Raw genomic sequence first — 25,720 nt, 5'->3', positions numbered from 1 at the left:
CCCAGCCATTTAATAAGGCTCCAGATATAGATGGGGTCCACCTAGATGGGTATAAAGCAATACCATATTCCCTTCTTACTAAAAAACCTTCCAAGATTCATGTAATAGATGAACACTATCTCCAACTTTCACTGAAGCCTTAATTGTAGTCATCCCTTCAACTTTCCAAATCCCCCACAGGGAGATGGGATCTAGGGTGTGACCTCTCTGGACTCAGAAAAGGCCTTTGACTAAGTTGAGTGGAGCTATCTCTGGGCAGTCTTGACTATATTCTAGCATATTTAGTTTAACTCCTATATTATCTCTAATCTATAAGAAGTGGTCCAAAGCTCTGTCCAAAACACAGGGTTGAAGGTCAACTAGAACAATTCTAAATCATATGCTATAGACTCTAGCCCAACAATACAACTCCTACCTGATATACAGGGAGTCCTCAAGTTACATACACCAGACTTACATACAACTCACACTTACATATGGGGGCTATTACAGTAACATACTATGGATTGCTTGACTTTTATTAGCATTTAGCTTTAATAAATTACCTGCCCCAATCCCCTCTGGCATGTGTTGTTTACTGCAGCGCAGACAAACATCTGTCTAAATTGTATTTAATAAGTAAATATATATGTTTTAACTTACATACAAACCTACAGACCCTATTAGCCTGTACAGCTGAAATGGCTGATTACACCATTATTTTATTCTGGGGAAACAAAACCCAACAAATATTGTGAGAAAGAATAACAGGTGCCATAAATTATGGAGGGGGGGTTCTAACCATACCTTACTTCTACTACAGGAATGGGACCAATTATCCAGAATGCTCAAGACATGGGGTTATACGGATAAGGGGTCTTTTTGTAATTTGGATCTCCATACCTTAATTCTACTAAAAAGTCATTTAAATATTAATTAAACGCAGTAAGATTGTTTTGACTTCAATAAGGATTAATTAAATCTTAGTTGGGATCTTTTACTGGTACTGGTACTCCTTTATTATTTCGGTTTTATAAAATTGTAATTATTAGATTAAAATGTAGTCAATGGGAGATAGCCTTTCTGTAATTTGAGCTCTCTAGATTAACAGGTTTCCAGATAATGGATCCCAAACGTGTAATTAGCATCTAATATCGATTATTGGCCCTCATGTTTTTCTCCATATCCATACAACTCCGATACACCTTTTCATGCCTCTTTTTTGCAGCCCATGGAGGGCCTCTGTAATTATTGCTACAAATTAATGCCATGTGCATTGCCATTGTAAATACTCTGCATAGAGCATGGTCATCTGCCCTCAAAATCTTATGACACCCTCTGCCCGGTCTCTCACCCATCAGCCCCTTGCAGCAAATCATTCCCTCCACACCCAAAAAATCTTCAAGACTGCCCTGAACAAAAATGGGCAATGAAACCTATCACATTATGTGCTCTAGAGACATTTGAGGATCAAGGATCAGACTGATTGCTTTGAAGGCTAATTACTTATCTCTATTGAAGTATGGTCCCACCTGCCAATGAAAACAATCAGCTCATGTGGCCCTTATGGGTTTAGGAGGTTGCCCTGGGTTTATTGGTTCCACCTTGTCCCCAGCTGTGGTGCAAAACTAGGGTAATATACATTAATTTCCTCTGCTCCACAGCATAGATGAACTATACCTAACTACAAAGCAAACTCTTACTTGGAAATCAGGGGCAGTGGCAAAAGATTACGCTGTTACCTGTTAGGCATGGTGATGATAAATCAAATATATAAGAAATTAGCTGCTTGAAATAATCAAGTTACTCTTCACTCTCCCCCTTTGGACAACCTGTCTCTCTTCATTCTAGTTTCACTTAGTAGGTGGAGTCAGTTTTTGATTGACAGTTTTATCTAATACATCTTTTTGGGGGGGGGGGTTTGCTCCCTTTGCATAGAAGATGTGTGAGAGCTATGGTGGAAATCCTGCTTCTCTGCATGGAGGGTGTTCGCCAGAGTCTTTTGCTTGTGCTGGAGTTGGTTATTTGATTTAGCTCTGAAAACATCAGATAAGAAAGGGTGTTCTTCCTAAAAGATGTATTAGACCTACCTGTCAACAGTGGCGGAACTACCGGGGGTGCAATCCCACCAGGGCCCATCTGATTAGCAGAAAAAAAATCTCTTGTGGAGGGGGGCCGGCTGCATGGCCTGCATCAGGGCCACACGCCCCCTAGTTACTTACTGCCTGTCAATCAAAGTCTGACTCAGACCTCAGCATGATGAGTGACAGGTTGCAGAGAGTGAGATCCTGTAGAGTAACTTGATTATTTCATAATTTCATTTTTAATTCTATTCTATCTAATTGATTCTATTTTAGCGATGCACCGAACCCACTATTTGAGATTCCGCCAAATACTGAACTGAATCTAAATACTGATTTGAATATACAAATTAGGGATGGGAAGAGAAAAAGCCTATGCCAACATCTTTATGGATTCTTTTGAAAATACATTTATTTTTTCCAATGAGGAGTATGCCAAATATATCTACGCATACATGAGATATGTGGACGACACATTTTTTCTATGGTTTGGCACACCTGAAACACTGATTCATTTTTTTGAAACATCTAAATACAGTCCACCCTACACTCCAATTTACCCTTGAATTTGACCCCAAAGAAATACATTTTTTGGATGTTAACATCACAGCTACAGGGGCAAGTTTTGTAACCTCATTATATACTAAACCCACTGACAGAAATAATATACTAAGATCCACTAGTTTCCACCCCCCTGGGCTTACTAAGGGGTTACCAAAAAGTCAGTTATTATGCGTTCGACGTATTACATCCTCGGATAATCTGTATGATACTCAAGCAGAATTAATGCTTAACAAATTTAAAGAACGCTGCTATGACAGAGCAAACCTACAAATAAAAAAAGAAGAAGTACAAAAACTCCCAAGGGGGGAGCTACGAGTTAAAAAACAATCCAGCCAGGGGGATAAAATCGAAAGAATTCCTTTTGTCAGTTCGTTTGATAGTAATTCCCATTTTTGCAAAAAAATTATTCTCAAACATTGGGGAATATTAAAATCTGATCCTAAATTTGGTCATCTGTTTCAGGCCCCCCCTTTATTTTCATATAGAAGAGGGAAAAATGTAGGCCAACTAATTAAATCTAGAATTCAACAATCTGATACCAGTTGCCTAACTAAACATTCCATTGGCACCTTCCCCTGTAGGAATTGTGGTCACTGCAACGGAATAATTCCAGGCAATGCAGTCACCCACCCCCACCAAGGAACAAAACATAAAATAAAGTTTTTTTTTACATGTGACAGTTATGAGGTCATCTACTGCATTAAATGCCCATGCGGACTTGCTTATGTGGGACAGACATCACGCCCTATAAAAGTCCGCCTAAATGAACACAAATCTGTCATACGTAATTATCATCCACCTACAACTACTGGGGAAGATGTTAAGATTAAATCTGATGTTACAAAATATAAAAAAGAGACCATGTTAGCCAAACATTTTTTCGAACACGGGCACCGGGTGGCACAAATCCGGTGGCAAATCTTGGAAAAAATTACAATTAAACAGGGACAGGATAAAAAACGTCTACTCTCGCAGAGAGAATGTTATTGGATGTGGTTACTGCAAACAAGATATCCGAGGGGATTAAATGAAGAGTTTAATCTGTCCTGTTTCTTGTAAAAATAGTGTCTAATAAGCTTCCTAATTTCCCTTACAGATAAGAAAATTTCTTTGCCTAAACTACAGGGACAGGTATCTGTAATTTTTCTCCCTTGCTATGTAGGGTAAGATTACTTTTTAATAGTGATGGGCGAATTTATTCGCCAGGCGCGAATTCGCGGCGAATTTGCGCGATTCGCGTCTGGCGAATAAATTCGCGAAACGCCCGCGAAAAAACGGACGCCGGCGTCAAAAAACGGGTGCCGGCGTCGAAAAAACGGGCGTCGGCGTCAAAAACAAGACGCCGGCGACGTTTTGCGAATTTTTCACGCAAAACTCGCGAATTTTTCGGCAAAGCGAAACGGCGCAAATTCGCCCATCACTACTTTTTAACTTTTTTATCTTTGTATAGATTTTTTGTAACTTTTATCTTCCTCTTAGGTCAATTGCAACAATTGTTTCAATTGAAGTGTTCAACACTGGGACTTTGAATTTGCTGCTTTGTGTTATTAACGTGGACTTAAAAGTACTGGGTTTTTTTCTATTTATTCTGACACCCATGTATAATAATTGCGAAAAGAACCAAAGTAATTTTATAATAATCTTTTTTCTGATATGAATTTATTCCACGTATTTTTGAGAATTTGGTAATTTTTATAATGAAAAATCTTTTGTATGGAAATTGATTCTTCACATTTTTGCATAATGATGCACTAATTGGTTTTCCTTTATAATGTTCATCTGCACCTGTATGTAGTATGCTTGACAAAGGGGCGGAGCCCCGAAACATTGCAGCACCGCAGTAAAAACTTTTGCAAGGGCTTGCCCTGCAGATACAAGCCTCGGGTGCTGGTGTGTTTTTTTGTTCAAGAGAAAAAGTGGGAACATTTTTTTGACTTCCTTGTTTCGTGACAAAAAGTTACGTAATCCCCTTCCCACCCAATTTGCATATGCTGATTTTGCATATGCAAGTTAGGATTCTGAATCGGTTCGGCCAGGTAAGAGGATTCGGGTGAATCCTGCTGAAAAAGGCCAAATCCTGACAGAATCCTGAACTGAATCCTGGATTCAATGCATCCCTATTGCCCCTATATCCCTATGGGTGGCAACCAGGGTTGGACTAGGCCAGTGGTACACAGTGAAGAAGACACCCAAGTCCAACACTGGTGACAACTCTAACAACTGAGCACTTCATGCCCACTTTTCCATTTAGATTTTAACCTCTAATGAGCAAGGTTTACCACTTTTTGCGGTCAGTATTTGTCTGTCATTTATATGTTTGAGGTATCTACTCATATTGAAAAACATTCTCCACTGGAGTCCACTCTACTAAATTGAGTTTGGAGACCAGATATATTATTTCTAATTTAAATGCACATCAAAACTTTCAGAAAAGAACAAATCACTAAGCTCCGTGATACTTAAGATTCAGTTATATGCATTTCTTATCATTTTCTTATGAGAACATTGTGCTTAAATTGCAAGAAAAGTTTATTGTAAGTAAACCAACTGGCATGTCTCAAGGTGATACTCATCTCATGAAAAATATAAATTGAATGTGTTAAACGCACACCCCTGCACTTCAGGTAGAAATTCTCCAACCTAGAATTATAGCGTTCCGCTCTCCCTGTGGGATTATTAACCCAGCTGTTTCCTTTTTTGTTGACAAGCTAAAATAGGCTTTTCTTTCTTGTATAAATCAGAGAGGATTCTGGGTTCCAGGCTTGTTATTGGATGCATGTTTATTTTTTCTCTGCAAAAGCTATTATGAAAATGTTCCTTTAATATTGCTAGGATTGAGGGTTCCTTTACTGTATAAAAAAAATAGACAAACCTGCTCAGCCAGAAAGGTGCCACTCATCAGTATAACAGAACAGTTGCCCATGTAAGGCAGGTGCAGAGAGAAATGTTAGGAGCCCTAGAGAGACCCTGTTACAGAAGATCTCTGCACAATTACAAGTGGAGCAGCAGTGAAAAGCATAGAGGAAGCCTTGTTACAGTGAAACTTCTGCTCTTCACAGCTGCTGCCTATTTCATTGCACAATGGTAGTTAGCAGCAATGACAGATGATTACCAAACATCATTTTGTTTGTTTTTTCTTTTACTTTCAATTTCCTCACAAAATGAAAACAAATACTTGGTTTATATATTAACTAATTTTATACACATGTGTATGTAAATAAGCACATATTTGTTGGATCAGATAATTAAAAGTGCACCTGTATTTGTTTCAGTGGCCCCTGTATCATTAATATTTGCCTACATAGGCTGGTTGTTTTAATAAAACTTGGGAAATACTATTTTTACCTGTCTGCATTCTGCCTTGGAAATCTGAGAGGGATGAAGTCTGTGAGGATGGTCTAGGTGCAAATTTGCCCAGTGTTTATAAATTAGCCCCATTATCTGAAACCATAGATGTTGCCATTTCCACTGTTTAAGGTAAGCAGCCCAAAGATATTGCTTAAGACCTTTGCATGCCCCAGAGCGTATACCCTAGTTGGGAAAATATTGAAAGAATTCATTATTACCCCCTCCATAAAGCACTGCATATGTATAAGCCAGTGATGTGTTGGTTGAAGACATCTTACCCTGTCTATGTAGGATAGGGGTTTTTATGAGTAAAGGTTTGGTTCTCCTTTAAGGGACCTATTTATCCAGCTGTGTAAAAAAAATGTGACAAAATACACCCCATATCATCCAGACATCACTGTGTATAAAACGTCATATTTATGAAGCTGTGTATTGATTTTCAGCTATCACGTACCCCTGTGTAGACATCCTTTGTAAGGAAAGCAGCTGTTTGAAAATGCGGTCATCCATTGCGTTTTTGCTAGATGGAACTTACTTGCTACTTAAAAATAACAGTGTGATATCCGATGTTTGGGTGGCATAAAATAAAACACACCTTGATTAATTAGCTATTTATTTTACACAGCTTTTTACACCTTTTTTGGTGTTAATTGTGTTACACAGTATGATAAATTCCTTTATGTAGACCACCAGTCTGTAGTAGTAGTGAATAGTAGTTTATATGAGCAGACTATGCTATTTTATCACCAGTCGACTGTAATATATTCAAAACTCTGTTGGCTACCTGGTACTTTCTAGATACAAAAAAAGTGGGAGAAACAATATAAGGATGTTAAAATGGAATTATTAAATTCTGTCTTCAAAAGTTGTGATGGGTGTTACTTATGCCCCCACTTACTGTATGCCAATTTATTTATGGGATGGTGGGAGGCAAAAGGTGTCTTTACAGATGACATGTTTTATTAAACCCATCACATCTTACTTTGGTATCACTTCATAGATGATCTGTTCTTTGTTTGGACAGGTACAGAAGCGTTATTGTCTGATTTTATAGGGGAAGTCAACTGTTATCTATTTAACATCTGCCTCTCTACACACTCTATATCGATGTGAGTTTTTTATTATTAACGAAAGGTAGGTTGCAACTGATCTTTTCAGGAATTTAACTGTGACTAATTCTGTTTTGCACTTTGAAAGCCGTCACCAACTGGCTGTGAAATGTGCTATACCAACTGCAGAATTCCAACATTATGTAGGAAATGTTCAGACCCTAATATATAAACAGAGAGCAGGAGAAGTGGACCTGGGAACTGTCAAGAATAAGGTATGGGGTGCTGTGGAGACTGATGGGGGAAAGGTGAGTCCTTGAGGCAGGAGCTGTATGTGCCTAGGAAACACGTAAAGGGGAGGTAGGAACAGGTTGATGAGGGCGATGAGTCAGACTGGATCAGGTGCAAAACAGGATGAAGAGGGCGAAGATCAGGACTGGACTAGGCAGGATGAAGAGGGCGACGACTCAGGACAGGAACAGACTGGATGGAGCAGAAGTGGAACAAGAACAGACTGGATGGGATAGGACGGTGCGGACGCAGATCAGATCAAACTGGGGATAGAGTGCAGAAGGAGTCTAGTGCAGAAGGAGACTAGAGCAGAATAGCAAGAGGAGCAGATAGCAGGAGAGGACTGGAGTGAATAGCAGGAGAGGACTGGAGCGGATAGCAGGAGAGGACTGGAGCAGATAGCAGGAGAGGACTGGAAAAGGCAGGGAAAGATGCAGAGCGAGATGAGAGGGTACAAGGTACAAGGTAGGGTCAGGAAGCAAGAATCAGGAACAGGTGAGACAAGGTTAAAGCAGGGAAAGGTTTGGAGTGAAAGCAGATCAAGATACAGAATAGCAAGGAAAACAGGGCAGGGCAAAGGGCGAGCCAATGCTAAAGGCAAGACTGGAGTAGAACCGGAATGGGAAGGCAAGGCAGAACGGGGCAAGGTAAACGAGACAAAGTTCAGGACAAGGTAGGACAAGACAGGGAAGGGTTCAGACAAAATAAGCAAGGCAAGACAGGGAAGGACAAGGCAGATCTAGGCTGCTGCTAGGTTGGGGCTACAAAGGCCAGGTAATATATATTGAGCAGCCTTGCAGGCTGCTCACCTGGCCCAGTGGTCAAGCCACTGAACCAGAAACCCAAAGGTCCCTGATTCAAATCCCAGCAGACCTGACAGGAACATAGTTCTTTAAGTCTTTATAGTAACTTATAAAAACGTACTGTATGTAAATATAGTAACTTACGTAGGGCATTGAAGAACTTTGTATGCTTAGAGTTGTACCCTATTGAACCAACAGAGACCGGAAGGTAGGTCAAATGACAGAGGGCGTGCTGTTCATGCATATACACCAATCACTGGCCAGCAAACCAAACAATCTTGAAATGGCATTGGCCAATCCCATTGATGTTATTACAATATATTGGGGATATTTCAAAGCTGAACTACACAAGAACAACCAAATTACCATGCAAATTGGTAAAAAAGGCATAAAACTATACATGCATTGAAACAATGTATATTTAAATATGTACAGAATATGAATAATTTATCAGGAGACACTATGGCAAATAAAAAATTAACAGTGTTAACAGTTATCACTTTTGAAACATCATAATGGTAAACCTGAAGGCTTGCAAACCATGAGGCTAACACATAAATTAACATTCTGGCAATACTGATAAGGCACTTCTGTGAAAGGAGTGCAAATAGATATTTGAATATTTTATGTGTTTGACTATTTGAGCAATGTTTGTCAGATATATTGTTATGGTTAATTTTTTCAGAGCCTGAATACTTTATTCTGTAAAATAAGAGTTATCATATTGTGTGGGTTTGGAAAAATGTGTGTTTTCCCTTCCCTTATGGCTGTTCAGGATGGTAGTCTGAAGGTTAAAATAGCAGAGACCATGTGCCTACTTTAAAGCTCCCCATAGACGCGACAATTCTTCTTGCCGAATGACCGATTTTAGGGAAGTCTGACCAATCCTTCGAAATTATTGTGCGGTTAGTGGTATTCGAACGATCGTACATCTTACGATTTTTCGGCTGACATCTGTCAGGAAATTGATCGGCCAGATCAAAAAATCTTTGTCAGTCCCAGTGCAATCTATCTATGTTTGCAGGGCCAAGCAGGCAGCTTCCCTTTATTTTCCTGGTAAATTGGTCTTTTTAGTTGATGGTCAATTCGTACGATCATACGATCGTTCTGAGAAGATCGTGGTCTCACGGTGAGGATCTGATCTTTTAAAAATCTCAACATCTATGGCCTTAATAAGTGAAATAATTGCTTGCATCCTGCTTTGCAGCTTTCTGCAGCCCTGAGACTGGTATTGAGCAGCAAGGTATCTTCTGAAGGCTAAATACAATTTTCACTTTCTCTTTTTCCTGCAATGAATCTAAAGTAGCTCCACAGGCATGCATTTAATGAATTCAGTTATTGAAGCATCACCATGAGATCACTGGTCAATTAGCTCTCAGGTTAAATGCAATTTTCCCAAGGACTTGCCTGTACTTTTTTCTTTGATAATACTAATGTTAATAAAAGTTACCTCTCATTTTAGCTCTCTCTGCTTTGCAGTAATATGCACTTAAAGATAGTAAAGTGAAAGTAAAGTCTTTCTTTTGGGTATGTCAGCAAAGCAGACCAGAGGAACATATGAAGACCACAGTGTAGAGATTTAGTGAGGTGGAGGAGAAGGTTTTTGAAGCTTAGCAGAACAACTTTGTAGATTATCCTTTGCTTGATAGGAAGCCATGATACATATTTTAACAGGGGAGGTGAAGATTCTCTCTTATGGGAGAGCAAGAGAATTCTGAAGATTATGGGCAAGAAACTGAATTGTAACATTAAAGGAGTGGTTCACGTTTGAGTTAATTTTTAGTATGATGTAGAGAGTTACTGTATATTCTGAGACAATTTGCAATTGTTTTTGAGTGATTTAGCTTTTTATTCAGCAGCTCTCCAGTTTGCAATTTCAGAAATGTTGTTGCTAGGGTCCAAATTAATCTAGCAACCATGCATTGATTTGAATAAGAGACTGGCATATGAATAGAAGAGGGCCTGAAAAGAAAGTTGCTTAGTAAAAAATAGCAATAACAATAAATGTGTAGCCTTACAGAGCATTTTGTTTTTTAGAGTACGAATAAAAAGGAAAATGATTAAAAAAGGAATATAAATAAATAATGAAGACCACCTTAAACGTTGATTTGAAATAGCCATTCTATAACATACTAAAAGATAACTTAATCCCCCCATTAAAATTCCTAAGTCTGATAGGAACGATGCACAGTGCTTATGCTTCCCCTTTACAGAAGATCAAATTCTAAGGTTTCTTAATTTTTCTTGTGTTGCCTGTAGCTTTAAAGGAATAGTTCAGTGTGAAAATAAAAACTGGGTAAATAGATAGGTTGTGCAAAATAAAAAATGTTTCTAATATAGTTAGTTAGGCAAAAATGTAATGTATAAAGGCTGGAGTGAACAGATGTCTAGTAAAACAGCCAGAATCCAACTTCCTGCTTTTCAGCTCTATAACTCTGAGCTAGTCAGTGACTTGAAGGGGGGCCACATGGTACATTTCTGTTCAGTAAGTTTGTAATTGACCCTCAGCATTCAGCTCAGATTCAAAAGCAACAGATATGACCCATGTGCCCCCCCCTCAAGTCTCTGATTGGTTACTGCCTGGTAACCAGGGTAACCAGTCAGTGTAAACCAAGAGAGCTGAAAAGCAGGAAGTAGTGTTCTGACTGACATGTTATACATCAAATCACTCCAGCCTTTATACATTACATTTTTGGCTAACTAACTATATTAGAAACATTTTTTATTTTGCACAGCCTATCTATTTACCCAGTTTTTATTTTTACACTGAACAATTCCTTTAAGAAAAAACATTTTTAAAAGTAAAGTTCAGCCTGACTTATGGTGTGTTTTCCAGATAGGACACATTCTATTCTGTCTCATACTGGAACTTAGTTTTACTCTCCTTGCTGCAAATGCTTAAAACGTATACTGTTATAATACACAACACTGACAAATCTGCACCTGGGCAGTAGCCCATAACAACCAATCAATGACTGCCATTTTATAGGCAGCTGCTTGGTTGAACAATGAAAGCAAACATTTGCTTGGTTGCCATGGGTTTCTGCCAGGTGGAGCTTTGTAAAGTGTTTAAAAAAGAGCCCCAAATGGGCTATACATATCTAGCTAAGCATACAGCCCCTTAAAGCCATTAAAGCAAACGCTGCATATCTAGGGAATCCTGTTTATATTATGATTTTCTAGAATGCTATTCTATAGAGAAAGAGAGAATTTATTTATGTCTATTAAAGAAAGCCAAATTAATTTGATCAAGAAATGTCATTAATATGCTACAGGCTTATTTATCCCTTGAGGTTATATGTTGAGGCTATAAGTTGACCTTCCACTGGATCAACAGAGAATGGGGTTTGCAAAACCTGAATCATTGTTTTTGGTTTTTTTTAACATAATCTTTTTTATTATTTTATACACAACATTCAGCATCAAATGATGACAAAAATCCATTGGGGGCCAAAAATAATGCTTAAACGCAATATAGAGTATTTTCTGTAGAAATGATAGAAAATGGTTAATTTGTTTTATGCAATACTTTTTTGTGTTTAAAAGAATTGAAGCTTTCCTTCCCATCAAATAATGAATGGTGTTAAATGATGCGTAGTTGTACTTGTCTAAATCCTTGTAGAGCTTTTTTATCTCTTCATTCTTGGCTAATTTGGAATTCAAAACAGAACAAAGAAAATACTGTCTCAGTTTTCTGGGAGCAATCAGTTTCTTTTGACATGGAACACTTTTAAGGCCTATTTTAATGTTTCTCTGAATGTTCTAACTTTGTCATCATTTTGCAGTCTGAGAACTGTAGCTGAAGCATGGTAGAACACACTGGGAGAACATCAGAAGCCTATATAATTATGGGCCTGTTATGCCATTCACAGAAAGGCTCTGCAGCCTGTTATCAACACCCGTCAGTGCACCAAAATAATCATTTACATTCATATGAGGCTATTCATCCAACAAGGCAAGAAATAATACAGCAATTTTCTCTCCAAAAATTACAGTCAATCACAATTTAATTCAGCAGCTCAATAGGTTACTGCAGTCTGGTCTTCTGATCAAAGTTGGTTGTCAAAATAGCAGTAAATATGGGAAAGTATACCCCAAAATATACAGGGTGATTAACTGGCTCCTGATAAATGTTACCATAGTGTGTGTCAATGTGATAGGGACCTTAGATTGTAAATTCACGGGGCAGGGAATGATGTATCTCTGTAAAACAATGAAGAATATGTCGGCTAAAAGAAAGACGTATGTTCATCATGTAACAACTAATGTTCATGACCTACATTTGAATGGTGGTGCTTACACTGTATATAAAGGAGAACTAAAGCTTAACTAAAGAAGTAGGCTGGGAAATTATGCATTGTTTATGAAATAATGAAGTTTATATTCACTATATCTCTCTCAGCATCTGTTTCTCTTCATTCTGTCTTCATGCAACAATTGGGTGTCAAATGAATTATCCAATATATCTTATAGGGGACTGCCTTTCCTAGCAGACATATTAGAGCTCACTTAAATAACTGATTCCAGTACAAACAAAATCTAACAAAATAACTGCCTTTTGCACAAGTCCTGCATGTAGAGACGTGATTTCTAGTGATTTTAATAGAGTGAGCTCTAATACATCTTCTAGGCAAAAAGAGCCCTCCTTTAATATATATTTGCTCATTCATCTGACACCCAACTCCTGAATGAAGACTGAGGAGAAACAGATGCTGACAGAGGAATAGTGAAGATAAACTTGATTATTTCAGAATTAGTACAGAATTTTTATTTGATTGTATTTAGAAGGTTTCTTATTTCACTATGCTGAAACTAATATGAAAATTTCATTTTTGCAATAGTTCCCCTTTAATAATCAGCCCTGTAGCATCAGCTTGTATTACAGGCCAACATCATTTTCTGCTTGATAATTTGCAATGACACCTAAGCTTAAGGGATCCTGTCATCGGAAAACATTTTTTTTTTCAAAACGCATCAGTTAATAGTGCTACTCCAGCAGAATTCTGCACTGATTTCTCAAAAGAGCAAACAGATTTTTTTATATTAAATTTTGAAATCTGACATGGTGATAGACATTTCGTCAATTTCCCAGCTGCCCCCAGTCATGTGACTTGTGCCTGCACTTTAGGAGAGAAATGCTTTCTGGCAGGCTGCTGTTTTTCCTTCTCAATGTAACTGAATGTGTCTCAGAGGGACATGGGTTTTTACTATTGAGTGCTGTTCTTAGATCTACCAGGCAGCTGTTATCTTGTGTTAGGGAGCTGTTGTCTGGTTACCTTCCCATTGTTCTTTTGTTTGGCTTCTGGGTGGGGGGGAAAGGGAGGGGGGTGATATCACTCTAACTTGCAGTACAGCAGTAAAGAGTGATTGAAGTTTATCAGAGTACAAGTCACATGACTTGGGGTAGCTGGGAAATTGACAATATGTCTAGCCCCATGTCAGATTTCAAAATTGAATATAAAAATCTGTGTGCTCTTTTGAGAAATGGATGTCAGTGCAGAATTCTGCTGGAGCAGCACTATTAACTGATGCGTTTTGAAAAAAAAATGTTTTCCGATGACAGGATCCCTTAAGCTTAGGTGTCATTGCAAATTATCAAGCAGAAAAATTAACTGATTCATTTTGAAAAAAATGTTTTTTCCCATGACAGTATCCCTTTAGCTTCTCAACAGCTGCTCAGAGCTCACTGAGCATGTGAGTGTCGCAGACACTTTCCAAGATGGTGACCCCCTGTGACAAGTTTGAATTCTTGGATCATTGCTTCTATTAAGAAGCTGAAACTTTAGGCTGGTGCAATGAGATCAGTATATAAAATGTGACATTTTAAGACAGTGATCCCCAACCAGTAGCTCGTTAGCAACATGTTGCTCACCAACCCCTTGGATGTTGCTCCCAATGGCCTCAAAGCAGGTTCTTGTTTTTGAATTTCCGGGCTTGGAAGCAAGTTTCAATTGCATAAAAACGAACTATACTGTCAAATACAGTCTCCTGTAGGCTGCCAGTCCACATAGGGGCTACCAAATGGCCAATCACCGCCCTTATTTGGCACCGCAAGGGACTTTTTCATGCTTATGTTGCTCCTCAACTCCTTATACATTTGAATGTGGCTCATGAGTAAAAAAGGTGTGGGATTCCTGTTTTAAGACATATTAATTCTTAGGGTTTAGTTCTCCTTTAATGAAAGAATTTACCTTCGACCCACACATTGTGAGGTTGATGAACTCCAATGGGTAACTAGTCATGAGAGTTAATGTGTTTTTTTTCATTGGTGCAATGCTATCCATATCCCCACATGGGCCCTTCCAGCAGCTGTGCTCTAACAGCTTTCTTGTACTTGATTATTGGTTCTCCTATCAACTCCTGCAGTCTTTCAACAGAAAACCACCCAGCCCAGCATTCATTCTGCAGAGTGGGTCACAGGTTAGAGAATAGAATAATCTTCCCCTCCAGTGATTTTGGTTCACATTGTCCTTTAGCAAGAAAGACTAAAATGTTGCCATGTGTGGTGCTGGCAACTAGGCCAGGTAACTGGGGACCAAAATTAACTAACAGCAGTGAGTGAGTGACTTCATGCTCACACTTTGTACAGAAACACCTCAATTTGTTGTTTTCTTGAAGGCATGGGGGTATATTTATCAAAGAGAGAAGCTAGAGATCGCCACAGTCCTCTAGAGTGAACTTCTGCCACTCTCCATTCATTTCTATGGGATTTTTAAAAGAGTATTTATCAAAAGGTGAAAGTTCATCCTTTGATGAATACGCCTTTCAAAATTCCATAGAAATGAATGAAGAGTGGTGAATTTTCACTCTAGAGGACTGTGGGATCTAACTTCACTTTTTGATAAATATACCCCTAAATCTCCACTGAGTATTGTGGATTTCACAGACATCTAGTGATGTTGTACAAGAACAATTTAATACCATTTATTCACAGGCCTGGATTTGTGGAAAGGCCACATAGGCCCGGGCTAGGGTGGCAGATTTCTAGCAGGGTGGCATCCCACCCGCATTGGTTCAGAAGCATTGGGGATTTACAGGAGATACAATAGTTTTTAAAATTTCCTGTGCACCAATCCCCAGTACTAAGGACCCGATGCTGAAAATTTGCTCATGTGCACAAAGGAAGGGGAGGGGATGATGAACAGCAGCAGGCCTAGGGGCGCCTGCTATGTAAATCTGGCCCTGATTGTGTATTTTATTATATTTTTTTTTTTTTATTATATTTTAATATATTCAATTATGTGGATACTAATTAGTGTCATTGTTGGAGGGGCACTTCAGTTGCAGTGCCTTGTTTTTAAGGATTAGGGCTGATTTTAGTTGTTGGCAGGCAGATTCAAACAATATTGCCTTTTGGTTTTTTTTTGCCTTTTTGTGGTTTATATGTTTCTACTAAACTGCATTCTTGCTGGGAATTTAAGACTCAATCAGACTCAACATTTTGAGAAAAAGATACACCAAAAGAATCCTGACAGCTGCCTGTCCATGTCTCATTAAGAAGTCAAAGATATAAATATGAAGTTGGCCCTCCATTTGCTTCTATAAGAAACTCTAATATTCTAATAAGGTTTTCAACTAGAGGTTGGAATGTAGTTGATGCGATTTGCTTCCATTCAGCCATTAGTGAGATATTGCACCAATGCTAAGCAGTCAATCTTGGCTCACAAGGGATTGTCCTAAATTGACCCATGAAAAACAGCCCCAGACCAGCAATTTTTAGAGTTGGCATCAGACAGGTAGAGTTCTCCTGGCAGTAGAGGTGAGGCATTGCACATGGTGATGTAAGGCTTCTGCACTGCTGCTAACCAATAAAAAAAACATGCACTCAACAAATACTTCTTGAGCTGATGTTACTATTACATAGAAATGGAACTTGGCAGTTAGTATTCCAACTGAGCGCATTTTATTTTAAAAGGTAATCGGTTTATTTTATAGCATTGCGTGACTTTTCATGATTAATTTATGTACAGCTGCCTTGTATCCCCTGAACTGAGCAACTGCGTTTATAATAGTCATGTCAAATACCTGCTATTGAAGGCATACGATTGTAAGCTACACAGTGAGAATAAACAGTACATCCTGAAACCCCACAATTCCCCACTGTATAGTTTTGTTTTCTTCTGTTGCTTACAGAGGGGACTTGGGGAAATATTTCATGCCATTTTCTTTCATTCAAAACCACAGCAGGTCAGTAACACATTTTTACTTTTTCTAAAACCTGACAGGTCTCCATTTGCCACTGTCAGTGCTATTGTCATGTTCATGTCGCAAAAGTAAATTTTCTCATTCTCTCAGTGCACAACATGACGCTTTGTGCTCATTGCATGACTATTATCCATGTTGTTTTTGAAAGATATGAGCATCAAAACAGTTCAAGTAACAACTTGTCCAGCTGTTGATGGAATTTGAACAGGGAAATTACCATAGCCAAACAGTACATATTCCTGCAGTGAATGTGAACACACTAATCTAAATTAGCTTCTCAATTACAGTTTTGCACCAGTTTACACAAAAAAACTATTTTTTACATTTTGCTTCATAAATACCCATTTCACTAGACACATTCCAGGATCAAATACGGAAACATAATTCGTAAAATGTGCAATGGCAGATTTGTCAATGCTTTTTTTATGTTGACATTTGTTAAAATATTGCACGCCAGGAAACATATTTGGTGAACAAAGGTGTGGCTTTAGTTGTGAGCCCAGAGTAGCAGAGAACTAAACTAGCCTTGATTCTACCCCCAACTACCTGATTAAAATCACATACCTAGTTTTAAATATTGCTTGGACGACAAACTTTAGAGAAAAAAAGACAACTAAAAGTTTATTATTCTGACTACATTTTTTTTCAAGGTAAGTCAGATTTGATGAGTTACTGATAGATTAATTTAACAAACCAAAATAGCCAAGGGTGAATTTAAACTTTTTTACTGTAATACTTTTGCTTACACTAGCACCTTGTATGTATTTGACCTGAGGCCACAATACATAAGGTATTACAATGCTACTCTTTTATATGGTATGCTACATAATAACATGTACTCACAACTCTGGATAGAAAAGTCCTTTTTTAGTATCTGTCCAAGTTCTAAATGGTTAGAGCTGCAATGGAGGCAAAATAGTTTAATATATTTATAGGACCATAATGAAATTTGTAAATGGGGATTATGCATAAGTAAAAAGAAAATTCACGTTTCTAAATATAATATAGTAAATGCAAAACAGTTTAATATATATTTTTTTGTATTAATTACTCTTATTACATTCCCAATTAATAGCTATTATAGCTTTCCAAAAAGCAGTTGTTGGTGTGCAACAAAAAATTAGATAAAAATTAGATTAATGGAAACATTTTAATGTATTATTAGATTTGTTTTCTGTGCATTTATAAGTAAGAGTCAAAATCACAAATCTTAAGCATTAAGGAAAGTTCAGCTTTCCTTAATGCTTAAGAAATGCTTTCTGTTGATCCCTATAGCATCTCAACAGGTTTTAGCTCACTTAATTTAACTGCTATTATTGTGAAATAGTCAAATCATTGTTCTTTTTCTTTCATTAAGTTTAAGCAAATTGTAGGACATTTCTTATACTAATAAGCTTTCATTTGTCAAAAAGTGATACAATTATAAATGCTTTTAGATTTTGTTCTTCAATTTTCTCAAGTTCAATCTCCTATTTTTGTTTTTTTCTTTCAGTTCTTCAATTATCTGAATAACAATGAAAAACGTCCAAGTTACACTTGAATTTTTCTTGGAACTTCAAAAATTTCAATGTTCTTATTACTGTCGAAAAGGGTAAGTTAGTCTTATAACTGGAACGTTACCAGTCAAAAAAATTAGATTATTTCAAATTGTTTAAAATATAATGTACTGTTGTCTTGACTGTGTGTTATCTCCAGAAACACAACTATTCTAGGGAAATACTCCATCATTGTTGTATTTGGCCCAATACAGAGTCCTCCACAAACGATTTAGCACAATACACACTGAGGGGCCCATTCACTAAGCTAGGGTGAATGAATAGAGGGAAAAAAACTCGAATTTCGAGTAGTGCTCCTCGACTATCGAATTGGCGTAAATTCGCCTGAGTAGAATGATTCGAATAGATCGAGCGAAAAAACGCTGTGACTATTCGCCCATTCGATAGTCGAAGTACTGTCTCTTTTAAAAATACTTTGACTGCCTACTTCTCCAGATTAAACCTACCGAATTGCTTTAAAAGCCTATGGGAAGTCCCATAGGCTTTTTTTCTAATTTTTTGATCGAATAAAAAGGCATTCGATCGATCATTCGATCGAATGAAAATCCTTCGATCGAATATTCGATCGTGCGACTATTCGACGGGCGAATATTCGCCCATTCGACTATTCGCCGGCTTGTAAATTTGCCCGAATTCCCTATTCGATTCTATTCCCCAGTCGAATTTCGAGGGATTTAACCCCTCGAAATTCGACCCTTGAGACATCTGCCCCTGAATCTGAACCATAACATGCTCATTACAATTTAGCCAAAATTGTATTATCTGTGTCAAAAAATCTATATTTTATTTGCTTAGAGCTTTAAAGTCATATTACATTTGGGGCATAGTTTATTAAAAATCGATTTGGGGGAAAAAACAAAAAAGCGCAAAATGCAAACCAAACAACATTATATTCTCAGGTGTGGTTTTTTTCACAGAAAAAGACTCGCACATAACAGGGAATCACGTAGTTTAATTCATTTTCAATGAGGCCAAAAACCTTGAATGTTTGAAATTAGGGATGCACTGAATTCAGGATTCAGTTCGGGATTCGCCCAGGTTTTGGCCTTTTTCAGCAGGATTCGGCCAAATCCTTCTGCCAGGCATATGCAAATTAGGATTCGGTTTCGGTTTGGTATTTGGCCGAATCTTTTGCGATTGATTTGGGGGTTCGGCGGAATCCAAAATAGTGGATTCGGTGCATTCCTAGTTGTAATAAAGTTGAAAAATAAATAATTTAATAAAGTTGTTCGCGACTATACCCAATGACTTCTATACAACCTTGCCAGCTTTTACTTGGCGAATTTTTTTTTTATGGTGACTTTTTACAGTTTTTTCTTTAAAAGCGTTGTTCACCTTTGAGATAACTTTTAGGGGCATATTTATCGAAGGTCGAAGTTGAAAAAACTTCGAATTCAAAAAGACCAATCGAATGGAGGTCTAAGTTTTTTTGGGGTCGAAGTGGGCCGAATTCGCCCTACTTCAAATCGTACGATCGTCCTGCGATTCAAAGTTTTTTTAACTTCGACCTTCGATCTCCCAAACTCCCCCAATTGCCTCCATATAGGTTGTAGGAGGTCCCCCATAGGCTAAAAAAGCACTCTGGCAGCTTTTAGGAGGCGAATGTTCGAAGTCGAAGTTTTAAAGAGACAGTACTTCAAAAAAATTCGACCTTCGAATTTCGAAGTTTTTTCAAATTCGAATCAGAGTATGACAATGCCCTAGTCGAAGTACACAAAAAATAGCTCGAAATTCTAAGTTTTTCACTTCGAAACTTCACTTTGACCTTTGATAAATCTGCCCCATAGTAAGATGCAGAGAGTGATATTCTGAGATAATTTGCAACTTGTTTTCATTTGTTATTGTTTGTGTTTTTTGAGTTATTTAGCTTTTAATTCAGCAGCTCTTCAATATGCATCTTAATCAATCTGGTAACTAGGGTCCAAATTACCCTAGCAACCATGCACTGATTTGAATAAGAGACTCGAATATGAATAGAAGAGAAGGCCTGAATAGAAGGATCAGTAATAAAAAGTAACAATAAGAATACATTTGTAGCCTTGCAGAGCATTTATTTTAATTAAAAGGGGACAGTGACCCCCATTTGAAAACTGCAAAGAATCAGAATAAAAAGAGAAATAACTATAAAACTATAAAAAATAAATAATGAAAACCAATAGAAAAGTTGCTTAGAATTGGCCGTTCTATAAAATAATAAAAGTTACCTTAAAGGTGAAACACTCCTTTAATAAATCCAGACTTTTCAAGATTTCAGAAAATACTTGTCACATTTTTTTGCCCCTCCATTGTTTTCTTACGGTTTTTTTGAATCAAGAAGAATACACCAACTCTTTAGTTTAGCTAAAAACCAGATTCATCCTAAAACAAAATCCTGCAATAAGTGCTAATCCTGGATTTGTTACATCCCTAACATATTCCATTTGATTAGCAGAAATTCTTAAAACATAGCATTTATTTTAGTTATTTATCATAATTAGTGATGGGCAAATCTGTTCTGTTTCTATTTGCCAAATTACACGCGAAACAGCAAAAACAGCGAAAATGTTGATACGCGCGACTATTTGGACACGCAAGAATTTTTTTGGCGGCAGATTTTTTTCACAGGCAAATTTTCTACGTAGTTTAGTGAAAACATTCACAGGGGGCGAAAAATGGAAATTCGCTGTGAATCCATGCCTGCCGAATTTATTCGCCCATCACTAATCATACGTTTATTTTGAATCATCTTCTCCAATTCAGTAATGTTGTGTCATTAAATGAATGTATTACATAGTCTTCAGAAAGAATATTAAATTGTCCATTCTGATTTCTGGATACTTCAAAATTAGTCAGATTAGTCTTTTCTACAGCTGTGACGATATTTGCTGAAACAATAATTTTTTCTACATAATTGTGCAACTTGTTTGACTTAATGATATATTTCGAATGTTATTAATATCAGAAACTTTTCTAGGTATTACAATATTGGGACATCAATTGAAATTCCAAAAAGGATCCCACATACAATTGAAGCAAGACTTTTCCATAGCAAAGGTATGCGTTTCCAATAATTATTTTTACTTAATTGTTTAATTATTAATTCTCCCCATGGTATTGAATCTCGATGCACTGAATTCATTATTTCTCTCTGTTATTGTTTTGTGAATTCTATGATTAAAGCTAAAACCCTCAATTTTGTCTGCATCAAGAAGCTATCACTCAAAGAAGCATAAATATAGATGGTATGGTTTTTGCCTCAAAAGGTTGGAAGCGACAGAAACATCCAAATAAGATAGGGACCTCTGCCATTGACTTATACACAACTTTGGCAGGTCTGAGATGGCAGATTTTTGGATCCAGATTTTTGCGAATTTCCCCGCGAAATTCGTGAAACTGCACCGGCGTCTCATTTTGGATGCATTTCGTGGCGGTTTTGCGAATCGTGGGAATTCGCAGCAAATTTGCGTCTGGCGAATAAATCCGCCCATCACTAGTCACTATATCTTTTAGTTAAAGGGATCCTGTCATCGGAAAACATGTTTTTTCAAAATGCATCAGTTAATAGTGCTACGCCAGCAGAATTCTGTAGTCAAATCCATTTCTCAAAAGAGCAAACAGATTTTTTTATATTCAATTTTGAAATCTGACATGGGGCTAGACATTTTGTCAATTTCCCAGCTGCCCCAGATCATGTGACGTGTGCCTGCACTTTAGGAGGGAAATGCTTTCTGGCAGGCTGCTGTTTTTCCTTCTCAATGTAACTGAATGTGTCTCAGTGGGACATGGGTTTTTACTATTGAGTGTTGTTCTTAGATCTACCAGGCAGCTGTTATCTTGTGTTAGGGAGCTGCTATCTGGTTACCTTCCCATTGCTCTATTGTTTGGCTGCTGGGGGGGGAAGGGAGGGGGTGATATCACTGCAACTTGCAGTACAGCAGTAAAGAGTGATTGTTTATCAGAGCACAAGTCACATGACTTGGGGCAGCTGGGAAATTGACAATATGTCTAGCCCCATGTCAGATTTCAAAATTGAATATAAAAAAATCTGTTTGCTCCTTTGAGAAATGGATTTCAGTGCAGAATTCTGCTGGAGTAGCACTATTAACTGATTCATTTTGAAAAAACATTTTTTTCCCATGACAGTATCCATTTAAAGTTAGTATCATGTCTATATCAAACTGCGGAGTGATATTTAGTTACATTTTATATTATATTTTATTATAGCTAATTTGGAATTTCCAGCTACTGTTAATGACGGCGTTTTTACCAGTAAGACATTTAAAATAAGTGACATGAAGCAAGATGTCTTCCTTGATGACTTTATGATATTTAAAATTAACATGCTGCTTAAAGAAAATGAGGTAAGTGTTAAAATATTATTCATTTTAGATCTACTATATTACCCGTCTACCACATCTTATTTATGTACTTTGTATTGTTGACAGATTGAAGATACCCTTAAAGCATTGGACTGCAAAATGTCTGTTGGCCTATATTTCATTCAAGTCGATGAACTGTAAGTACATATTGTGAATATTAACACATATCTTGAAATCATTTCATGTCTGTTAAATAATGGTGAATAGAGAAGTAACTATAACTCCTACTATTCCTCTGCTGTGTATGCCTTATTGCAAGGCTGCTTTACAGGTAAATACCCAGGGGAAATCTGTGGCTGATTCAGCCATCCTAGTGATAGACAGATGCATATCTGAGTATATTAAGCCTACACACATCAGGCCTGTGCAGGGCTTTCAGCCCCAGACCAGTGGGTAGTGATCCAGTTGGATTTTGTTTTTTGACTAACTGATGTCTGTAAAAGTAATGACTAGTGTTAGTGAAGCCCTGGAAACTCATTTATGAATGTTTAAGAAATTGATCAACTGTTTCTTTACCTTAACAGGCAAGAAGGTTTTTTGAAAATGGAACTAGTAAGACGTCATAATGTGACAATGCATTTCAACCTGCATAGAGGAATTCACAATCACCTGAATATAATGTTTGATTCATGCCACTGTTCCACTCAATCCATGATAGTTCATGGGTTGTTGGTTGTATTAGTCAAACCAACAATTAGTTAAGTATACACAATGTTACTGGCAAACAAATTCTGAGTAGATTCATTACTATTATGTATAAAGCACTACTGGTTAGACACAACGATGCATTGCTGCTTATCAGGGCAAAGTCACACAATATCGCTTACAAATATAGCACGTCACACTAGAGATATTTAATGAAATGAAACTCCCAGCAGCCCCTTGACAAAAAGGCTATGGGTTACACATCCTTGACATAGAAATTGCTAATTGGTTGGCTTGACAACAAGTAGGACCATGAGTAAATGAGCCAAGGCCACAGCCATCATTTGATAATAACTCGTCGGATTAGATATTTGTTTTGAACTGAAAATCCCAAAAATTCTTCCCTTATACATTCTTCTTTTGTCCTTGTTTATTTTTATTGAAAATAAAATAACTCTTATGGGTATTGTCCAAACAACAGTGTCTTCTTGTAGGCAGATGTTTATATCTGTCCTTTTCAATAGCATTCCAGACAAAAGCATGTGGTTTAAGAGTATCCTTCCAGTTCGGTGGACAAAAACTAAAATACAAAAATTGCAAAGTCTTGTATTTGCCAAAAAATGTAAAAAGTCGTTAGCGGATGTAAGTATACTTAAACCTATCTCCTGTATAAAGTCGATACATGAAATTAAAAAAACAAATGGCCCTCTTTATGTCTCTGCTATGTATATATATATATATAGATATATATATATATATATATATATATATATATATATATATATATATATAATTTATAGATAGATATATGTATCGCCAGAAGAGAGGGTCCGCACACTCAGCACTTATGACTTTTTCATAAGTCCTAAATGTGTGCGGACCCTCTCTTCTGGCTGTACTACAATTTTGGCTACTGCACCCAGGCACCATTGAACTTCTATACGAGAGTGCTGGTATCTCCCACATGAATATATATATATATATATATATATATATAAATGCACAAAAAAGATCCGCACTCACAGGTCTTATGAAAATTTTAGAACATTTATTACACGAGTCTAATAAATGTTCTAAAATTTTCATAAGACCTGTGAGTGCGGATCTTTTTTGTGCATTTACAGATTGGAATTTTTGATACTGCACCCAGGCGTTTGAAACTATGTATCGAGAGTGCTGGCTTCTTGGAGGACTATATATATATATATATATATATACACTCTGTACATGTTTTTCTAAAGAAGTTGATTTAAAATGTTTAGGTAGGCATATTACGTTGTTGCTTCATGGCTCTATGTGCTTCTCTATTTTAGGGTAATAGTTCTGTGATAAAAGACTGCTACTTACTACATGCGTACAGATTCCACTCCAAACTATGTTCCTGCTTGCTGCTTTCTTTTGATGGACTGTACAGCTATTACGATATGTCATCACAGTCACTCCCTAACTCTTTCAAGTTCCAACTTGGTATGTGGAATTTTTCTGTTTTATGTCCCCTTTGTCTCGTATTTTGCATTTTCAAAGTAATTCTTGGATTTGTCTTTCAGGGTAGAACTCTACGGGCGATTTTACCTGCAATACCGTCTGTTCCGATGTGATGAGACCATTCCGACTAATCACAGGCGTCATGTTGGATGCGCTGAATCTAACATAAGTAATACAAATGTCACACGTAGAAGCTGATTGCATCTGACGCGACATGACTGTTGGATGAAGACGAAACATGCAATGTTTGCATCCAGCAGTCATATTATCAGCTTCTACGTGTGACATTTGTATTACTTATATTAGATTAGGCGCATCCAACGTAATCCCTGTGATTAGTCAGAATGGAACATTATTATGGATTTCAATAGATCAAATTCTTTTCTTATACTTTTTCTAATTTGTGCTTTCTTTTTTCCTTTAGAAAAAATTCCTGATGTCAAAGATTAACTAAATTATGCGAGAAAGTTAAGGTACGTATTGCCACTTTTGATAAGAACGCATCATTCAAAAATAATGTTCTGGGGGGTGGTTTGCCTACCTCTGTTTTCTGTACAAAAGGTTGAACTTAATGGATGTGGTGTCCTTTTTTAAACTCAGTTACAATGACTATGAACTAGTTTCATAGAGTCGCTTTTATCTTCAATCAGTTCAAATGTAATGCTCTAGTTTTAGCTTTGCTAAGTTGCAGATGCACAAATTAATATATCCACTTCAACAGGGGTTTCTTTCCCACTCAGATAGCCTAAATATGTATTTACAATAAAGACACTTAACTATGAACTTATTTTTACCATAGGAGATAAAAGATTCTATATGTCTGACAGGACAAATAGATACTGACCTAAAAGGCTATGTAAAGACCTTTCCAGTTTGTCCATAAAATTTTGCAAGTTATGCGTAAAAAATAGACTCAAAGCCTGTGTTGAAGAAGAACACAAAAATATAAAGGTAAGCAGTAAACTGGTTCGAATTTGCTGGTTTTGTTACACAACATATATACAGAAATACAGTTAAGTGTTAGTTATGGCACATGATGAGATTTTAGCCAACCACCCAAAACCACAAACAACCAGTGTATGGCTCGTTTGTGTGTTTTGGCAAAATACTGAAATCACTAAGGGGGTTATTTACTAAACTCCAAATGCAAAAATCTCGAAAAATTTCTGATTTATTAGTATAAAATGTGATTTTTAAAAAAAATCACAAGTTTTTCGGAATTTATTATACCCCTAGAATGGAAATGTCAGAATCAGAAAATCCAGCATCTCAGACCTGTCGAGGTTGCATATAAGTCAATGGGAGAATTCCCAATGATTTTTTGATGTGCGCTGGGTTTCGTGCAAAAAGCATTAG

At 37.2% G+C, this 25,720-nt stretch overlaps 1 protein-coding gene across 1 annotated transcript in view; it reads right to left on the bottom strand.

The window, feature by feature from the left end:
* The window catches only part of LOC108707543 (general transcription factor IIF subunit 2-like), a 128,584-nt gene extending 114,185 nt beyond the window's left edge, over positions 1-14,399 (bottom strand). The window contains exon 1 of the mRNA XM_018245537.1: positions 14,307-14,399. Coding sequence (XP_018101026.1) covers positions 14,307-14,399 — 93 coding nt within the window. The remainder of the gene's footprint in view (positions 1-14,306) is intronic.
* Positions 14,400-25,720: the final 11,321 nt, after the last annotated feature.

Source organism: Xenopus laevis, chromosome 2L (genome assembly GCF_017654675.1).
Source record: "Xenopus laevis strain J_2021 chromosome 2L, Xenopus_laevis_v10.1, whole genome shotgun sequence".
NCBI classification, from domain to species: domain Eukaryota; kingdom Metazoa; phylum Chordata; class Amphibia; order Anura; family Pipidae; genus Xenopus; species Xenopus laevis.
Note: the sequence above shows the minus strand (reverse complement) of the source record. Positions and strands in the feature narration are given on the sequence as shown.